At 46.3% G+C, this 20,147-nt stretch overlaps 1 protein-coding gene across 1 annotated transcript; it reads left to right on the top strand.

The window, feature by feature from the left end:
- Positions 1-12,688: 12,688 nt before the first annotated feature.
- Positions 12,689-19,843, top strand: EDN1 (endothelin 1). Its single transcript, XM_025917245.2, has 5 exons — positions 12,689-13,294; positions 14,823-14,991; positions 16,328-16,486; positions 16,644-16,757; positions 18,582-19,843. Exons 1-5 carry the CDS (start codon positions 13,231-13,233, stop codon positions 18,682-18,684), a joined length of 609 nt encoding a protein of 202 aa, XP_025773030.1. The 5' UTR covers positions 12,689-13,230; the 3' UTR covers positions 18,685-19,843.
- The last annotated feature ends 304 nt before the right edge of the window (positions 19,844-20,147 follow it).

Below are 20,147 nucleotides of genomic sequence, written 5' to 3'. Positions count from 1 at the left end.
TGGCAAGAGAAACACACACACACACACACACACACACACACACACACACACACACACACAAAGAAGCCGCTGCCTTCTAGAGTGAGCCTGACCCGGTCAAGGACGCTGCTTGCATACCCATGGCTGGGAGACAAGGCCATTTTAGAGCGAGATTCCTGAGTTTAGGACTGTGAGGAGATCAGTGAAGGATTTAACGTGGGGGAAAACAAAATAGAACCAGTTTTGCATTTTTTAAAAAAATCAATCTGTCAGCATCTTGAATCAAGGCATAGGATTATTTTGGTTTGTTTTTGTACTTTTGATTATCTGGAATGATAAGGAAGGAGGGAGGGGACCTTGCTATAAATAAAAATTCCTATGATCTCCTGATTATTAGGCTGGTGGTTAGGCTAATGTTCTCCCCAGGACACTTGTTTTGAAGCCTCTAGTAAGTTATAAAATACATCGGTTTAAGTTCATTGTCTCGGAGGTGGTGAATGCCCCATAGAGAACGGTGGAGACGGGCAGCAGGAGTCAGCCACAAGGTTCTTGGGCAATCCAACAAGTGGAAATCTTACCAGGAGATGGAATTGATACAGCTGGAAAGGAGGGGTGGGAAGGGAACCAAGTGTCTGGCTTGGGCAACTCAGACCAAACAATAGCTAACATTTCTTGAGCACTAACTATGTGCTAACTATTCTACAGGCCTTACCTAAATGAACTCACTTAGTGCTTACCACAATAAATGGTGTGAACACGACCCTTTTCACATTTTACCGATGAGGAAACGGAAACCTAGAACAAGGGTAAGTAGCTTGTCCAAGGTTTGGTCATTAGTAAGAACCAGATTTAGGAGTGGTCAGTTCATTTGGAGGTCCTGTGGGCAAAAGAACATGGATAGAATGACCCAGAAAGGCGAAGAAAGGAAAAAGTCAAGGGCAGAACCCCGGGAAATTCCAATATTTCAGGAGTTGGCAAAGGAAGAGACGCGTCTGAGAGAGATGGAATTGGACCAGCCCAAGAGGTACGAGAGCTCAGAAGACAATGGTTCGATAGATGCCAAGGGCCTCTAGGTTGGGCCCTTGCCTTGCCACATGCCTTTTCCAGGTGGGAACATGCACCCTGGGCTTCACCGCGGTCCTCCACACCGTGCTCCCCCCACTGCTCCAGGTCCTCTCGTGACATAAGGCGGCCTTTGGAGGACAGGCACATGATTTTTATTTTTGGACTCTTGGTTATCTGGAATGATAAGGAATGAAAGATTGGGGCTTGGTTATGCATTAAAATTCAGATTATTCCCTTATTATAATGCCTGTTGTTCGTCTAGTTTCCTGTGTATGAACTCTTTTGCCGGGACATTTCATGAGTTAGAAAATCAACTCATTTAAAATCTATCTCTTCTTTTCTCTCCAGTAAGAACTAGCTAGAAAGTATCAAGGAGGAGAAGCAGAAGACCCCAACTGGGGTCCAGTTACTGGGAACCCGTTATCCCCCACATACTCATTGTTGGTATGGTTGACCTCGATAGCTTCCAGCTTCCCAAGTTTGTTGGCAACCCTTACTACTTATAATGATCAGTAAGGTAACTTACTGAAATATTTTCTGCAAACGAAAATCTAGCAAATCACAGGAAGTCTCAGAAATCTGTGCTTTCCTCAGGCCACTGGTTAGCCAGTCCTTTCCTTTCCTCTTCTTGAGATGTGTCAGCTCAAGGAAATGCTTGATGGTGGTCTTTGTCCTTGCAAAAATATTCCCGGGGCATCCCCTGAAGGTTCTCCAGGGTCTTTAAACTCTGATTCCCCGGACACTCTCCCTTCTTAAGACAGTCACAGCCACATATGCCTTTTTATATATGCCATGTATTGTATTGACTTCTCCTTTAAATTCTATACTTAAAAAATCTCTTGCAACAGCCAGCTTGAATGCTTGAGTCGTTTATAAAGCTTGGTACTTGGCCTAGTTTTTGAAAGAATACTGCCTTTCCATCTGAATTTTTGTATTTTTAATCCCCCTTGGCCCCCCTTCTGGCAGTGTTTGAGGCTAACCTCTCAAGATAGTACCCATAAAATCGTCATAGTCCGTGCTGCGTGGCCATTTTTGTTTATTTGTCCATTTACTTGTTTGGCTGTCTCTCTCACTGCCTTGAGGATCCAAGGAGACAGGAATGGTGCCTTTTTTTCACTCAGCAATGCAGATTCTCTTTACAATCCAAGCTCAGTTTGTTTTGTTGTTGTTTGTTTTGCTTGTTTTGGTTTTTGTTTGTTTGTTTTTGTTTTTGTTTTGTTTTTTTCACTACCACACACTGGGACCAGGGGCAAGAAGGGGAGATCGACAGCCTACAAGCATGGCTCCTAGAAAATGAGACACGAAGGCCAGGAGCTCTGTCTCCTGACGTTGTCCAGGGCAGTGCGCTGTTGGGGAGTCAGTTGGAGGGAGGGGAGCTGGGCTTGCAAGTCAGTTGGAGGGAGGGGAGCCCAGCCCAGAGCTGAGCTGGGAGTATATGGCAGAGTGGCGGGGTGGAGGAGAAAGGGGTCTATAAGCCAGGATGCCAACCGGCTACCCCCAGACACAAAAGAGAAGCTGGAAGGATGAGTTCAGGGGTCACAGAGAGATCAGAATCGGGCGAGTTCCGGGTAAATTTTGTTAAGCGAGGGCATCTGAGAACAGATTTCCCTTTGTGAGCCCATCTCACGTGCTGTCTCTCTGCATTTCCTCGCACACCCATCTCTCAGAAAGATGTCACGCGGCAAAGTCTGAACGGAAGAGGAAAATCCGGTGAAACGAAAATGGTAAGAACCTTAAGTGAAACTGATGACTTCTTATTCATTTCAACAGTGAAAGAAGGAAACGCCAGAATGGGGGCAGACAGATCCTGTGGGTTCCTGGAAAGGAGATCTCAAAACCCACGGCAAACATTGGGTGTAAACCTGCAGTTGTTCGAAGAGAAAGCGTTCAAGAAGAATGGGGAGATAGAAATATGACTCAAAAAAAAAAATACATCACTAGAAGAAATCCAGTCACAAGTAATTTGGATGAATAAGGAAAAGGGTAGAAATCTGTGTAACTAAACAGGAAGAAGTCTTATTGGAATCGCTCATAAAAACCCTACATAAAAAATGCAAGGAGACTATAACCAAGGACAGATGTAAAGATGGCTTTAATCTATCTGTGAAAAAATAATTCTGCCACGAAATAAGGCAAGAGAAAAGTTCGTTTCTTGGAGTGAACTAGAGCTTGCAAAAAAAAAAAAAAAAAAAAAAAAACCCAAAAAACAAAAAAACCCAAAGAAAACAAAACAAAACTTAAGTAGAACAATAAAAGGGTCCTTACGTTCTCAGCACAGTCCACCAAGTCTGCTTTCTCAGCGTTGGCACGAATTGTAATGATACAAAAAATGTCAGACCAGGAAAGAAAATGTCTTCCTTTATAGTCTGTGATAACTTAATCTTCTTAATAGCATGTTCTTTTGTTATTAATAAGAACTTCATACCCCACAATAACCTTTCACATACACAGTTGCGTTGAATAAGACGTGACTATTTTCTCCTAACACCGTCATAAATTGGAAAATCGAACTTCTTCATTCTCTATCTTCCCACCTAAGGCCTTTTAGTGCTTTGCCTTATCCGTGATTAGTTTAGCGTCTCTGCAGCCCCGCTGAAAATTCCTATAACAAATTTCATCCCAGATCAAGAAATGCTCATAGGCAAGGGGCACCTGGGTGGCTCGGTGGGTTGAGCGACCGACTCTTGATTTTGGCCTAGGTCATGCTCTCACGGTTCGTGAGTTCGAGCCTCATGTGAGGTTCCGAGCCGACAGTGTGGAGCCTGCTTGGGATTCTCTCTCTCTCCCCCTCTCTCTCTCTGCCCCTCCCCCACTCTCTCTCTCTCAAAATAAATAAACTTAAAAAAAAAAAAAGAAACAATTATAGGTAATTAAAATGAAAGGGATTTTCCCCTCAGAGTAAGTTTTCCCCGCTTTAGATATTTACAAACTGTGTTTTCTCTACTGCCTCCTGGTAGCACAAATCCTCTATTTTCTGCTAAAATGCGGAAGACCTCACACGCTCCGTGTCCAAACTGTATCTTCCTGAGAATGCCCCGGCCTTTCAGACACTTGTGCTTGTGCACAGTCTCTTGTGTTTCAGGTGTTTTGCCTTTGCAAACTGAGGATCTCTGCCATTACGATTCTGATAATAAGCGTCCCCACGTCCGCCCAGTCAACATCCAGTAATGGCCGGAGATAACACTGGTCTTCCTCCGTCCTTCTTGACGCCTGTTTTATTTCCATTATGCACAGGTGAATCTTGCTCTTTCCTCTTTTAGTGGATCCCTGACTTAAGAAAAGAATCACAAGTGTATCTCTTCATATACTTCACCAGTTAAACCCTTCCAGTCTGTATGGCTGTCTCCCTTCTTTGACAGACAGCTCAACTTGACTGTGTTATTTAGGCGTCTTGAGCTAAGCAGCAGCAGATATGTTCTCCTTTCATCATGGGAGAAAACGGAGAGGTTAAATGCTTCGTGCGAGTGAGGGGTTGTTCAGTTAGCTCACACTGGTTCCTACTGAGTTGTAGAACTTATATGTGGACCACGTCACCATTAGGAGTTTCACTTTCCTAAGAACTGGGTGTTATCATAATTTGGGGCTCTGATGAAATGAGAGATTGGGCCACTCCCCGGTGAAGATTTCCTCTCCGAATGTTATCCTTCCGTTGGCGGAGTGGTTGCCCTTTTTAGATGGTGTTCCTTGGAAGCCCTTGAAAAATTATTGAGAATTTATTCCTTAGTTATCGCTTCCTATGTTAGGTATCTAGGGTTTTGAAGTGACATCATGTTATGTTTCATAAAACGAAAGAATGAAGTCAGAATAGATTTGACTGAAAGGAAGTGAAAACAGAATCAGGCTTAAAATGTCCTATATGTTACCCTGCCATCCTTTGAGAGCAGGAAATGAACAGCCCATAGCTCTATGTCCGTACATAGAAAAAGATGTTAACCAGTCAAGGAAGGGAGATGGGTTGAAATCTCTGTGCATGTTGGGAACCTGTGTTCTTTGTCCCATTTTGTTGGGTCCAAGTCACCATAAAGTAACAAAATGCTCCTCATAAGGGTGAGGGGTATTGGAAACGAAGTGGGGAGAAGGAGGCCACTGGTGCAGAGACCTGGTCATTAGTCCCAAAAGATAGTTTCTTCGAGATAACGTACAAAAATAGAATGGATGTTGGGGGAGAAAGAACAGCCAGAAAGAAACAATGCTGTTAAAATGCTTTATCTAGAAAATGTTAGCCCTCCCCAACTCGTCTTGAAACAACTTGGGGGAAAAAAAAAAATCTTTAAACAAGCTACTTTGCAGCTCACAAAATCTTTTCCACTTTGTAGCAAGATAATGCACTTTACGTGAACATTATCAGTTTCCAAATTCTCTGCTTCCCTCATTTCCAAGGAAGGAGGGGGACTAAGAACTGAGGCACAGCTCAGTGCCTGACCTTCCCCCCCCAACCCCCAGCCCCCCTCCCCTCCCTCCCCCCCTCCCATGCAATTCCCCTTACCTTCCCCACCCGCCCCATTAAAGTGAACCTTCAACACTGCTTTCCCTGAGGACCTCCACTGGCCTAAAATTCAGCCATAAGCACACACCTCCCATATTCCTTCATTTTATTCCAGTCTTCTTTTCTCCATATTTCTCTAAAGTAAATCAATCTAAGGTGGTAACAAACACCATGTCCCCGCACTGCGTTTTTTGCTCTTGTGAGTCATATGTAGGAAAGACACATACTTCAAGGTCTTTTGACTTAGCTTGCTGTCCTTAATAAAAACTAAGGGAAAGACAGTTAATCAATAAACGTTAAATAATATTAAAACAAAAAGTATGCAGGAGTTTTGTGTTTTTTTTTAAGTTTCACAGAAACAAAAAAAAAGCAAAGACATCAATTTCCAGGAAAATTATTCTTGTAACCACTCCAAAAGTTGTTTTTTTTTTTTCTTCATCAAAAGAACAAATGGAAAAAGTGCCAATGCCAAATAAAACAAAACCCTTAGCGTTAAATATATTCTGGAGCTTGTGAAATTAAATTTGCATGTTTAAATGGATCCAAATGCCCCTTTAAAAACCTAACCCACTTTTTCCCTCATTTTTTTTTTTCTATGATGACAACGGGTGATAAATATTGTTCCCTTTTTCACTGCGTCTTCATACTTGGGAAAAAGATTATTATTTGGAGAGAAATTTACTTTTATCAGAGGTATAGTTTAGAGAGCGAGGTTCGAATTATTACTTGCGGGTAGACAGCAGATAAGAAAAACAAAAATAATCCTTGTGTTGATTTTTTTTTTTCTTTCTCGCCGAAGGAGTGGAATCAAGAAGAAATATAGGAAGTCAGAGACCCTTTCTAGAACTCCACATTGGACACTTCTTTCCCCTGGAAAATAACTGAGTCCAAAAAAGGAGAACTGCAAAATGTGGGAATAATTTTAACTCATTTAATATTTTCTAATACAAATGGAATCCAGGCCTTCTAATGCGACATTGTCTGCACAATGAACTGTCAACGTCGTTTGAGCTTGTGTACCAGGAAGGAGCTCTTTTTGGTTCCTGTGGCTTTTTCTTTTCGTGGCCAACGTCCATCAGGACTTCGGAAACCCCAGTGTGAAAACTGTAGACATTCTACATTCTACTGGTACGTTATAGGGATACTGGAAACATTGACGACATATGTCACCTACGCAGTCTTTCTCTCTTTCATCATCAACCATCTGGTTGTACCGAAACTGTAAATCCAATAACCAAAGCACCTTATTAAAACTTCCTGCCCCTTCTTAGCTATTTCCTGTCCTTTGTCCCAGCTCCCAAATCCTCTCATCTTTGGAGATCTTTCCTGTAATCTTTTAGAACCTCCATTCTGCCTCCTTCATCCCATGGTGATGATGATGATGATTTTTTAGAGAGAGAGGGAGCACACAAGGCAGGAAGGAGAGAGAGAGAGACAAAGAGACAGAGAGACACAGAGAGAGAGGTAGAGTCTTAAGCAGATTCCATGCTCAGCATGCAGCCAGACGCAAGGCTTGATCCCACGACCTTGGGATCGAGACCGGAGCTGAAATTAAGAGTTGGTCACCCAACCAAATGAGCCACCCAAGTGCCCCTCCGTGCTTATTCTCGAATCATTTTGTGCCTAGTATCCTCACAGCCCTTGCTTCTTTATAAATACCTTCCCTTTTCCCACCTCAATGATTGGCCTCCCCACCCATCCACAGTTTTGCTTTTCACCCAGTGGCTTTAAAAAAAAATTTTTTTTTTTTTTTTAATTTTTGAGAAAGAGAGAGACAGAGTGCAAGTGGGGTAGGTGCAGAGAGAGAGAGAGAGAGAGACCAAATCTGGTCTCAGAGCAGGTTCCAGGCTCTGAGCTGTCAGCACAGAGCCTGACACAGGGCTCAAACTCATGAGCTGAGAAATCATGACCTGAGCTGAAGTCAGATGCTTAACTGACTGAGCCACCCAGGTGCCCTTACCTGGTGGCTTATGTTAAGCCTGCTTACCACTGTAGCGTTTGCTAACACCTCTGTCCTATCACATAAATATCATTCTTCTTTAGGAGCACCTGGGTGGCTCAGTCAGTTGAGCGTCTGACTGTTGATTTCCGGCTCAGGTCGTGATCTCACGGTCCGTGAGTTCAAGCCCCGCATCAGGCTCTCCACTGACCGTGCAGAGCCTGCTTGGGATTCTCTCCCTCTCTCTCTGCCCCTACCCCCCCCTTTTCTCTCTCTCTCTCTCTCTCTTAAAATAAATAAACTTCTAAAAAATGACCATTTCTTTTTTATCGTGAGAACATTTAAATCTACTCATTTCGCAACTTTCAAGTATGTAATACAATAGTATAGTCCACTGTGACACGATGTTGTACATTATATCCCCAGAACTTGTTCATCTTATAATTGGAAGTTTATACCCCTTGATCTACTCTCCCCGTGTCTATTACCCTCCAACCCCTGGTAACCACCATTCTACCAAAAAAAAAAAAAAATCTTAAAACACGAAAAAGGAATGCACAATCACTAATGAACAGGAGTTATGACAACACATAACAAGATACAGCCTATTGACTCTCCCACAAAAGCAGTCGGCCTAAGAAAACACGAAGCCACCATATTTATGGAACCCGCCTCCAGAATTAGTTTCTTTTACCATTTCATTCAAAACCCTGGAAGCAAAGCTTGCCTAGAATGACTACATAAATCAGGTTTAATAAAGTGACTTGATTCTACTCCACTCACTCTCAAGTGGTGTTCTTTTTTAACCTCTGCATCAGAATCTCATTAGTTCCACATGTCACAAATTACACAGAATTAAAATTAAAAAGAAAAAGATGGGGTGGCAGCCACCGGCAGGCACATTTTTTTGTTTTGGTCTCTCTGATGTGTGAAATATTACAACTACTCTCCCATTCCAATTTATAGGTCCATATGTGGGGTGTGTGTGTGTGTGTGTGTGTGTGCGTGCAAGATGCCAGGGAAAACACTCAAAGAGGGTATTTAACTTCAGGATAGAGGGTCAAAAATAAAATAGATGCCCAAACACTAAAGCGGTAAGCAAAAGAGGAAATAGCAACTAGGAACTTTTTTGGATGTGAACTCTGTTTTTGTAGATGTTTTTTTTTTAATATTTTCAATGTTTATTTTTGAGACAGAGGGAAACAGAGCATGCATGGGGGAAGCCGAGAGAGACAGAGAGAGAGACAGAGAGAGAACCTGAAGCAGGATGCAGGCTCTGAGCTATCAGCGCAGAGCCCGACACGGGGCTCGAACCCACGAACCGGGAACTCATGAACTGAGCCGACTCATGACGCTTAACCGATTGAGCCACCCAGGTGTCCCCAAGAGAGCTGAATTAAACCAGTGTTTCATTCTTAACATAATAAAGTATAAGACACCGTCATGGGCACGGGAACCGTGGGCAGGGGTGTTCGTACGTAAGGTGATAGCACATGGCTGAATAATTTTTCCCGATAGCTTAATGAACACACAATAATTATGTTTATTTTAACATGTATTAAACTATGATTTCATGTACATTATTCACCCATGCAAACCATGACTTCATGTCCATTATGGCTGCAATAGTAAGCTGCCTTAAAATTAATCAAGTAAAAGAAATTAGTGAGGCAATGGAGACTATTCAGGAAAAATGCACAGAAGGCACACAAATACGGCAACATTGTGAAAGACGTTTATGAATGACTGAGGCTTGGGGAGTGCTAGGTTCAAGGATTGTGCCTATTCCATTAAACTAAAGACTTGCTGTCATTGTCTCATGGATGAGAGTGTCAAGGGAATTGAGTCGCATGCATTACATGATTGTAAAAGGCATGCGATGAGTCTCTCCTGACTGTCATGCTATTTCCTGGGCTGAATCATCAGCATTATATTCTGGGCCTTAGGAAGGAGCACTGTTGTTCATGACTCCTGGAGGGGCGTACCGTAACGCGGGGTAACGTCTGTAGGGCACCATCTTTGTCCATGACTCCTGGAGGGGCGTACCGTAACCGGGGGTAACGTCTGCAGGGCACCATCTTTCACAAACGCGCTCTGCAGCCTGAAAATGTGAAACAGTCAACCGTCTACGATTGAAGCGAGTCTAGTGACACGGAGGGCTTCACCGTGCCGGTAACAAACGTGTTTCCCATTCCTTGTGCTACCATCCAGCAACCTAACGGCTGTTCTTTTTGCTGAGCTAAATGCAACATCTCACGCCAGATTTATTGGGCTTGGCAAAGTTGCAAATTTTATTACGCCAAAGTTGAGAAAGAGCAAAGCTGAGGAGTGCTAAAAACAGTACACTTTGCTACTGTGTAGTACAGCATTTATTTATAGATATCTATTAATACATAGCAAGAGATACAGAAGAAGTACATAAAAAAACGGCTTTATCAAATAGTTTCCAGCGTTCAAGTGTAAGAGCCAAAGCAAGAACGGCGACGGCAAACTGGTCTGTGGAAGAAAAAAGTCGTGTTCTTATGCTTTCTCTCCCTTCCCTTCCCTTTCCTCCCTGAGGACCGCGGCCACAAAGAGCCTACACCCTCCTAGATCTTGGAGGGGTGGGGTGGGGGGTGCGGGATGTCCTCATGTATTACTCTGTCCAGCTTTTTAAGCCTCCGCCTCTCCCAACTCCTTCTCTAGCAATGCTGTATGTGGAGAGGTGGGAACATGGAGCTTGTAAAACTGGTTTGTTGGGGTTCTTTCTCCCTCCAGGTCTTGCTTCTTGGGAAAATGTCTTGCCAGGCCGTGCCCATAGCTGCCTTCACTGAGCTTGCAAGGGGCTTTCCCTTCCTCCCGCAGAAGGAAAGAGAAATGGAAACACACACGCGTGCCTGCCCATGAGCATCTTGGAAACTCGGAATTCAGAGATGGGGGCGAGACTGTACAGGGGAACAGTGGGACTCTCCCAGATCTGAAACCCCCGTGCATTTACTTTACAGAGCCCTAGAGGGCCTGGGGGGAAGGGGGGGCGGATCCCTGTATTTATAATTCAAATATGTTCCCAGGGTGACCCATGCAGGAGAGGAGGGGACGGGGGACTGTGGGAAGGCGTGTGGGCAGTTTGATTTTGCTTCGTTTCCACCTGATTGCTGGGTGCCCCTGGCAACCCCCCAGGGGCAGCCTCACTCAGGCGGGGGTGGTGGGGAGAGGGGCTTCCTGGAGGGTAACCTGGGCTCCACCTGCAGAGACTGGGGAGGGCGGGGGCGGTCGTTTCCCCTCGAGGAGCTTAGGACAGGTTGGTCCTGACTGCTGCCAGGCTTCTGGCAAAGTTGCCAAGAGGTTAAAGAAGGGGTGAGAGGGATCCCAGGCCTCCTTTCCCTCACCCGGGGGTGGGGGGGTGGGAGGGGGAGCTTGGATCCTGTGACAATGACATCAGCCCTCCTCTGCTCTCCCTGTCTGCTGGGGGGGGGGGGGGAGGAGGTGGGGACACACCGGCCAGAGCTGAGGTGGGCAAAGCTGGCTTCTGGCTTAATGTCACCTACCCCCCCCCCCACTCTGTTCTAAGGGGAGCTGTGCCCTCCCCAGCCCCCCAGGGCTGGGCTGAGGTAAGCCTATGAAGAGGCAGAAGGCCCAGGCAGAGTCCCCTGGGGCCTGGGTGGAGGCCTCTCCCGTGTGGGTGTGGGCGGGAGGGTACCTGCCTCTCCCCCATCTCCAGCTCTGCTGCAGCGTCCCTTTTAGGGGACAGATCTCCTTACAGGCCTGACACGGCTACTGTAACTGTCTCCCCAGCTGTAACTTCCAGGGAGGCCCACACTTCCCATGTGTGCCCAGGTCCACAGCTTTCGTGCTGGGATAAAATCTCCTTTTGGTTCTAGAGGTGACGGGTGAGCAGGGGGGAGGAGGGAAGGGTTTGACGGGATCCTCCTGGGTATATGTGACTACCCCTCCCTCGTCCACCCTGGGGAGGGGAGGGGATTGGGGTTAAACAGGGTGAGGAACTGGAGGAAGCATCTCTCTGATGGCCTCCCGAAGTGTTAGGTGTAGACACATCTTCCTCCTGGGCAGGGGAGACGCTCTGAACTCACTCAGGGCACGGCAGGAACTTGGGTAGAGCATCGAAACCCTGGGTGCCTCGGTTTACCCACCTGCAAAGCGAGGCTACCTGAGAAAGCCAACGTCTTCCATTTACGGTTTGCTTTGTGTATTACCAAACGTTCAAGGCCACAGTGGCTGCCCGGTGGGTACTTCAGGGAGCATTTCGAGGGGAAATAGACCTCGCTTGGAAAATGTAACCCATTATTGAAATGTGAGGCGTTTGTTATTTGATCTCCATATTCGGCATGGTCGTTTCCTCCTTCCCAAACACCACCCTCATCGCACATTCACCTAACCCCCCTACAAGAACGCCCCTTTGCCCTAAATGAAGAACCCGAGGGGGGTGGGGGGAGAGGACCATCCAGAGAAGATGTCCCCGCGCTGGCAGTAAGCACATATTCCGAGAGGCAGCCCTTTCTATTCCTTGCCACTCCTGAGCGGTCATCTGGGCTGCCTTCCCTCTGTTATCTGGGAGCCAAGGTTTTTACTTTTTGTTCTCAAGAAACATCAGCCCCTGTGGCTCTGCATCGCCCCCTGGCGGTCCTCTCCCGCTATTTCTTAACACCGGTGGGTGCTACGGAACCTGGGGCGTTGGGGGGGAAGCGGAAAGAGGGTGGGGGCACAGAAGAAAGCTTACGGGGGCTTGTACTCCATGCCACCGGGCTGCGTGCCCGCAAGGACTCTGATTGTTTTTTTAACGTCGTTTCCTTGCTGTTCCTCCACGGATCTTTTTCACTGCGCACGCAAAGAACTTCAGCAAAAAAGACTTGGGTGGGGGGGGGGGGGAGAGGGGGCCGGGAGTAAGGGACAAATATGTTGATCTGCCACAATAATGTGACCCCCAGTGGTGGGCGGGGGTGGGGGTGGGGTGGGGTGAAGGGGGAGAGCGTTCCCTTGTGTGATCAACACTAAGGAATCGGGCGACATAAAAGGAGAATGCAGGGAACAACAATTAAAAAAAAAAAAAAACCCGTGCACAACAATACAATCTATTTAAACTGTAGCTCATACTTTTCATACCAATGGTATGACTTTTCTGGAGTCCCTCTTCTGATTCTTGAACTCTGGGGCTGGCAGCTCGCAAAGGGGAAGCAGACTCAAGCACTGCACGGGCAGGTTTACCAAAGGTCTCTCTAATGGGTATTTTCTTTTTCTTAGCCCTGCCCCTGAATTGTCAGACGGCGGGCGTCTGCCTCTGAAGTTAGCAGTGATTTCCTTTAAAGCCCGGCCTTATCTCCGGCTGCACGTTGCCTGTTGGTGACTAATAACACAATAACATTGTCTGGGGCTGGAATAAAGTTGGAGCTGTTTACCCCCACTCTATAGGGGTTCAATATAAAAAGCCGGCGGAGAGCTGTCCTAGTCAGACGCGCTTCTGCATCGGCGCTGCGGCGAGCGCGCAGAGGGTCCTCGGTCGCGCTGCCGGGTCCCCCCGCACGCCACCGCCGCGTGCGTCTTCAGACCGCTCCCACTGCCGGCCCTCCTGGCAGAAACTTCTTTTGCTGCCCGTTAAAAGCGCCCTGAGGCTGAAGGATCGCGTTGAGATCTGAATAACCAGAAGCGCTTTGAGGCAACTGAAGCTCTTTTTCTTCGTTTTCCTTTGGGTTTCGTTGGCAGGGGAGGATTTTGATCCGCGCCCCCCCCCCTTTTTTTCTTTTAATTTTTTTTTTTTTGCACCACAATGGATTATTTCCCCGTGCTTTTCTCTCTGCTGTTTGTGGCTTTCCAAGGAGCTCCAGAAGCAGGTAGGCACGGCGACTTGTAAATCTCTGAATGTTAATGTCTTCTTGTCCACCTTCGTGTTTTTCCTGCTTCTGTTTTCCCGTTCTTTTTATTACCGCAGGTCAGATATCAAGTGCCTGGGAATAACTGCCTAAAGTTACTTCAGTTTTTTTTCGTGGGGGGAAAAAATTCCTCTGCTGAAAACAATTGCTCCTATGGCGTTAAAGTAACATACTATTCTTGTGTAGTATCCTTCCTTGGCTTTTAAAAATACAATTCAAGAAAAGTAGAGACAAGATACAATTTCGCCAAAGGTATATTCGCGGTGTAGGTGTTCGTACAGGTAACAGCACATATAGGAACTTCTGTATTTTATTTCAAGACTGTTTAAATAGCGAGTGAAGGTGTAAAATATTTAAACATTTCAGCTCAGAGCCAAGGAATTTTATTCCAGTCATTCGAGCAATATATGAGCAGTAAAATCACCTGCCGGACGGTCTGCTGAACAACCCCCCGGGGCAGTTTCAGGGTGAAGCAGATGTTTTCTTTAAAATTTGTCATTATTGACTTTAGGCCTCTTTTGGCAGGTTTTTGGCACCCAAAACAGCGTGAGGTCTATTTTCAGTTGTATTCACCTGTCGTGGGAGGGGAGCTCGGATGAAGGCTGGCTGCTTAAGGGTTTAGATAGTCTGTGTGCATCTGCCTGTTTCCCCCTCCTGAGGGTCAATGCCCTTTTTTGTGTGTGTCTTTTCATGACCCTGACTAAAGAGAAAAGATGTCAAGGGAATGAAAATCCTGGAATGTGTCTGATCATTTGAAATGTACAAAATTGGGCAGATAAGCCACATGGCTAACTTGTCAGTGAGAAGAGGCGATTCTTCGGTGGGGTAGGGGGAGGTGGTGAATCCGACACGTGCCATCCTTCTCCCGGGATTCCCAATTCGAAGCCCACAGAACCTTGATTAGGTCCCCAAGCTGCTGCTCAGTCTCACCCGAGATCAGGGGTTTCCTCAGAGTTTACCACCTGCGATGAATATCGTACAGCTGGTTTCTCTTCTTTCTCTCCACTCACCCCCCGAAAGCTCTTGACCTCCACCTAATTTTGAGGGCTGCGTATCACCTGGGCTAGTCCCTGCCCTCCACCAGGCGTGAAGTGGTCGGTACTCCCCTCACCCGCATGGGGACGTGGCTCCCAACCGAGGAAGAGGCAGCCGATTTATTCAACTTTAGCTCTTTGGTCATCGGCCAACTTGAAGGCACCGTCCTCCTGAATCCCATGCAGAAGCCACCCAGCTTTGCCACCGGCAGCATGTCTGGGCGTTCCTCTGGGGGCTGCTTCATGGGGGCCGGGCCCCTTTTCTGGTGGCTGTTTCCCCTGCACACGTGTCATCTCCCTGAAAGTGGGTAAGCCAGTGGGGGCAAAGATGAAGTCACATAAAGAGCCCTTTCTGCGCTGTGTTTCGTGCCGAAGGCCGGCTGAAGGTGGGCTTTGATCTGCCCGGCTAGGTCCCCGGGGAAGTGCCCGGCTGACCGGCTTTTTTCTCTCCCCAGCGGTCTTGGGCGCGGAGCTCAGCACTGGCCTGGACAGCGGAGGGGAGAAGCCGGCTCCCAGTGCGCCCTGGCGGCCCCGACGGTCCAAGCGCTGTTCCTGCTCTTCCCTGTTGGATAAGGAGTGTGTCTACTTCTGCCACCTGGACATCATCTGGGTCAACACTCCCGAGTGAGTCTCTAGAGGGCGTCGGAACGCTAGCTATCCCTCACCTCTGGCCGCTCCAGCCCGGAGCCCACTTCCTGCCAGGGAAGGGGCGGGGGGGGGGGGGGGGGGGGGAGGGGAGGTCTTCTGAGACCCTGTGGCTCAAACACTCGTGACAGGAGAGACGGAAAATGGTGGTGACAAGCAGGTCATTGCCACGCATTTCGGAGGGGGATGTTCTTCTGGTGGGGTCTGACCGCGCTTCGGGAATAAGCTACTGAGGGCATGTGGGTTAGTCTAACCTGTGCTACTCTTGAGGCAGAAAGGCTGGTACAGAGTGATCATCAATCCCTTCCTTTTACCTAGGGAAAAGCAAAAATCCAAGGAGTGAGTCCGTGGCAGGGCTCGACCCAGAAGGTGGATGTCCTGACCCCTCTGTGCTTTCCCTTTAGAAAAGCCTATTTCAAGACAGCAATAGAAACAGGGCCCATAGATTTCTCTTCTGCCTCCAGCTCGAAGAAAACAGTCTCCCATCCCTTCACCCTGGAAACTAGCTCACCCGTCAGAAGCAGCCGTAAACAAAAACACGCCGGGTCCCATTTTGGCGAGGCATGACGAGAGTCCAAACAAAATCAAATCAAGCAAAACCCACAGTGACCCTAATAACTTAAAAGGTGATCCTTCCAAGGGGATGACTTTATCCCTTTTAGGTGAGACTCAAAAGGGACAGTTTGGAAATTACTAGAGAGCCTTCTGGCAAACGAGTCCTTCTGCTAGTCACCTGGTGTCACCAATTCCAGGAGATGTGCAAACCTGGGTGCAGTAGTGTGTCCTCCCCGGCCCCCGGCAGGGGGCACTTTTAGCATTGTCACGTGACTTGAACTGGAAAGAGATTTTCAAAATCTTGGGAGTCATGATTTTGCATTGAATTCCGCCCCCCCGCCCCCCCCCCCCAAGAGCTGTTAACTAGATGGAAAGTTAGAAAAGTACAAAGAAAAAAAAAAAAAAGAAATAGATACCAAAGCAAAACAAACAAATAAAACAAAAACAAAAACAAAAAACAAAAAACAAAAAACGAAACACCCCAAAGCTGCTTGTGTTGAGCTAGAAGAGAACGTTGTTAGAAATTAAAATGGAATTTCATTGAGTTGGATGGTTTTCTCCTGGAGGGGTACACGCGCTCAGGGCCATTGATGGGTGTGGGACCCTGACTACCTTCGCACTTGACCTTCCTAAGTTGGGCTACCGGGAGCTGTGTGGTGAGAGCCTTGTGCCCCTCTGCAATGAGTTTGCGCCACAGAATGCGTCGTTTTGAAGACTGTTAATCATGCTAATATCTTGTATTCCTCTTTTTTGATAACAGGCACATCGTCCCGTATGGACTTGGAAGCCCTTCCAGGTCTAAGCGATCCTTAAAGGACTTATTTGCCACGAAGGCGACAGACCACAGGAACAGATGTCAGTGTGCCAGCCAAAAAGACAAGAAGTGCTGGACTTTTTGCCAAGTGGGAAAAGAGCTCAGGTGAGGTAGAAACACCTTTGCTTTCGATTAGTTTTATGGCCTCCCGATCGTCCTGTCCTGATGTTGCTGCCTTTTTGCTTAAGAGAAATTAACAGAGACTTTGTGAGGAAGGAGAGTCCCATTGCTGAAGTACATTTCCCCATCTGTCTTGTAACAGGGGTCAAGACAGTATGGAGAAGGGCTGGCATGACCAGAAGAAGGGAAAAGACTGTTCTGAGCTTGGAGAAAAGCGTACTCATCACCAGCTGGTGGCGGGAAGAAAAATAAGAAGGTAAGAGACTCGCAAATAGGAGAAAGGCTTGGAAGAAGAGAACACAGATTTTCGTGGTCTGTGGATTAAAAAGAGCAGAGGAATCCCTCCCAGATGTTTTTTTGAAGACCTTGAATGCAGACCTTTGCCCCCTACACACTTTGGTGATCTTAAGCACATGCCGCCCAGTCTGAAGGTAGATTGTCCAAACAGAATACATCTACAGACACCTTTGTCATTCGGTCATAGCTAGTCCTTGCTTTTCTGCATCAGTGTATTTACCGCTTTGCTTGAGAAATTAACAGTCTTTTCAGGGAGAGCGTTTTTGTTTTGGGTTTTTTTTTTTTTTTTGGTTGCTTATTTTATTTTATTTTTAAATCAAAGTGTCCCACATAATTAAGGTTTCCAAAAGTTGTAGCAGTTATTCCAATGGCCCAAGGGAGAATAAAGTCATTAGGTAGGGTTGGTGAGAATTAGAACGAGCTGTGTTGGGGGGTTATTATTTTTTTTTTTTAATTTTTTTTTCAACGTTTATTTATTTTGGGGACAGAGAGAGACAGAGCATGGACGGGGGAGGGGCAGAGAGAGAGGGAGACACAGAATCGGAAACAGGCTCCAGGCTCTGAGCCATCAGCCCAGAGCCCGACGCGGGGCTCGAACTCACGGAGCGCGAGATCGTGACCTGGCTGAAGTCGGACGCTTAACCGACTGCGCCACCCAGGCGCCCCGTTATTTTTTTTTTTTTTTTTTTTTTTTTAAACAGGGAAGCGCATTCGGTGGAGAGCCAGTGTCTTCTGAAAAGCTCTCCCATTTTCTAGTAGGTCGTGAGCTGGGGCAGAGAAAGAACGTAGATCAGGCAACACCGTAGGGTTGTGATGGCTCTCGACCTCTTGAGTGATGACCCTTCCATATCCCAGACATGTCAGCATTCACAAGCTGGGGGGGGAGAAACCTGCATTCAGATCTGTCACGTGTTCAACATTTCCCCATCGTGGTCCGCGGGCACTTTTCCTAGAAATCCAGTGGCAAGAGGTTCTATGCTCAAAGTGTTCTGAGCACAGTCCTGACAGCCGTGAACTACTTCTGAGGGGTTTACTGCTGGTGTGTGGGACATCCTTAGCTGTCTGTGACTTCTCACTTTGCCATTGCACTTTCCATATTTATAATCTCAGGCCACTGATGCTCCTCCCCCAGATCACAGGGTTAGGTAAACAGACTTGGAAATTATTATTGTTTTTCTATTAGTTTCTATTATAGCAACTCATGTCAATGCAATATATATATATATACACACATATATATACACACACACATATATACACATATATATACACATATACGTATATATATATGTGTGTGTATATATATGTGGTTTTTATTTGCGGTACCATATTTGCTTGGAGCAAAGCTATATTCCTCCTCTCTTTTTAAAGTTTCTTTCCCATCAAGTTACCTTTAATTTCTTTACGTGACAAAGCAGATATCCATGATTATTTGAAGCCTACGTTGAGTCAGTTTCTCTGTAGAGTCCCGTGGTGGTCGTAGTTGGGATGGAGCACAGGAGACAAGACAATATCTCTAGCTTACCTTGAACTTGTACTTTAAATTTGTATTTAATGCCCAGTTCCCTTTAGATATGACCGCTGCTGCTCCCTTCCTCTCCCCCCTATTCCAAGCATAAGGGGCAGGCTTTATTTTCACTTGAGGTTAACAAAGGGAAGCATGCTGTTGCGGTCGGCGGCGAAAGTTCAGGCACTGGACTTAGAGTCTAATTTTAGATGCCTCTTTTGCCCAGCAACGATTTTTAAGAAAATAACATTTGTTTTCTCTTGTCTTGTTTAATAGGTTGGACGCCATCAGGAACAGCATCAAAACAGCTTTCCGTGTTGCAAAGCTGAAAGCGGAGATGTACAGAGAGAAGAAAGTGACCCACAACCGAACGCACTGATTGATGGCAGGTGGCCGGGGCCTGTCACATGCCATCTCCTCCCCGGAGGGAACCCTGTGGCTGATTCTGCACTCTCTCCACATGGCTGGGATCAGAGCAAAAGCATCCTCCCTGCTTAGACCGTTTCTTGCTCCAGACTGGCAGCAGGCCAGTGTCCTCACTGTAAACATTCCAGGGAAGGTTAAGGAGTCCCCCCAATCTGTCTTCATTTGCTTCCATCAGTGGTGACCGCTTCCGTCTTTCCTCATCTGGGGTGATAGTTGGACCACGCAGAAAGCAGAGAGATACAGTGACTTGTGGATTAGGGTGGCATCCTCCAGAGGGAGGACAGGAGATTCCACACGCGGTGGAATTTCTGAAGAGGGTCCGAAGGGAGTGTTTGTGTCTCACTCAGGCGCCTGGCACGTTTCAGGGAGAAGCTCCAAAGTCCATGCAAAGATTTTCTAAGGAATGCACAAATTGAAAACACACTCGAAGGACACTCAAGTAAAAAAAAAAAAAAAAAAAAAAAAAGCAAAAGACTTTTATTATTTTTTTCATTCACAAAAATGCAAACTGAAAGACACTGTTACTACTGTAAAATCAGGATGGGTTTGATGAATATGAGTCTACCTCACCTATATTGCACCCTGGCAAGAAGTATTTCCCCACCTTTAATTATTGCCTCTCTTCGCTCTTCCCCCTCCTGCCCTCCCCTCCCCCCAAAGCCCCCGTTGTAAATCTTGGCCTCATAGATGTCTAGTCTAACATGTCAGTAGTAGATGTAACGTTTCATGGTAATCTACTAGCTCTGATCCGCAAGAAAAAAGGTCATTGAATCAGGAGGTTCCCTTGCCTTGATCTTTGGAAACACAATGGTATAGAATTGTTTATGGAAGACGTTGAAAAGTAAACATTTGGTGATGCTTTAAAGCAGTGAAATTATTTTCCTTTATGTAAGTGGCTAATGGAAGAGGTTGGGATAAATTTTGACGTACTTATTTTTTTATAGATATTTATATTCTAACAGTTTATTCCTTATATTTACCATGTTAAATATATGTCTGGGCAGGCCATATTGGTCTATGTATTTTTTTAAGTGTATTTCTGAATGAAATTGAGAAAAATGCTTTGTTTTGCCTGTCAAGGTAATGACTCTAGAAAATAAATATTTTTTTCCTACTGTACTGATTTTGAGTCATTTCTGAAATTCCCAAGAAATGGGCCATGATGCTAAGAATTATGAAAGGAAGTGATTGAAAATGGTTTTTTAGGGGCGCCCGGGTGGCTCAGTCGGTTAAGCGGCCAACTTCGGCTCAGGTCATGATCTCGCGGTCTGTGAGTTCGAGCCCCGCGTCGGGCTCTGTGCTGACAGTTCAGAGCCTGGAGCCTGTTTCAGATTCTGTGTCTCCCTCTCTCTGACCCTCCCCCGTTCATGCTCTGTCTCTCTCTGTCTCAAAAATAAATAAACGTTAAAAAAATTA

This window comes from Puma concolor, chromosome B2, assembly GCF_028749965.1.
Source record: "Puma concolor isolate L17-30 chromosome B2, mPumCon1.1.hap2, whole genome shotgun sequence".
NCBI lineage: Eukaryota > Metazoa > Chordata > Mammalia > Carnivora > Felidae > Puma > Puma concolor.
The sequence above is the reverse complement of the archived record's forward strand: the minus strand, read 5'-3'. Positions and strand labels throughout refer to the sequence as shown.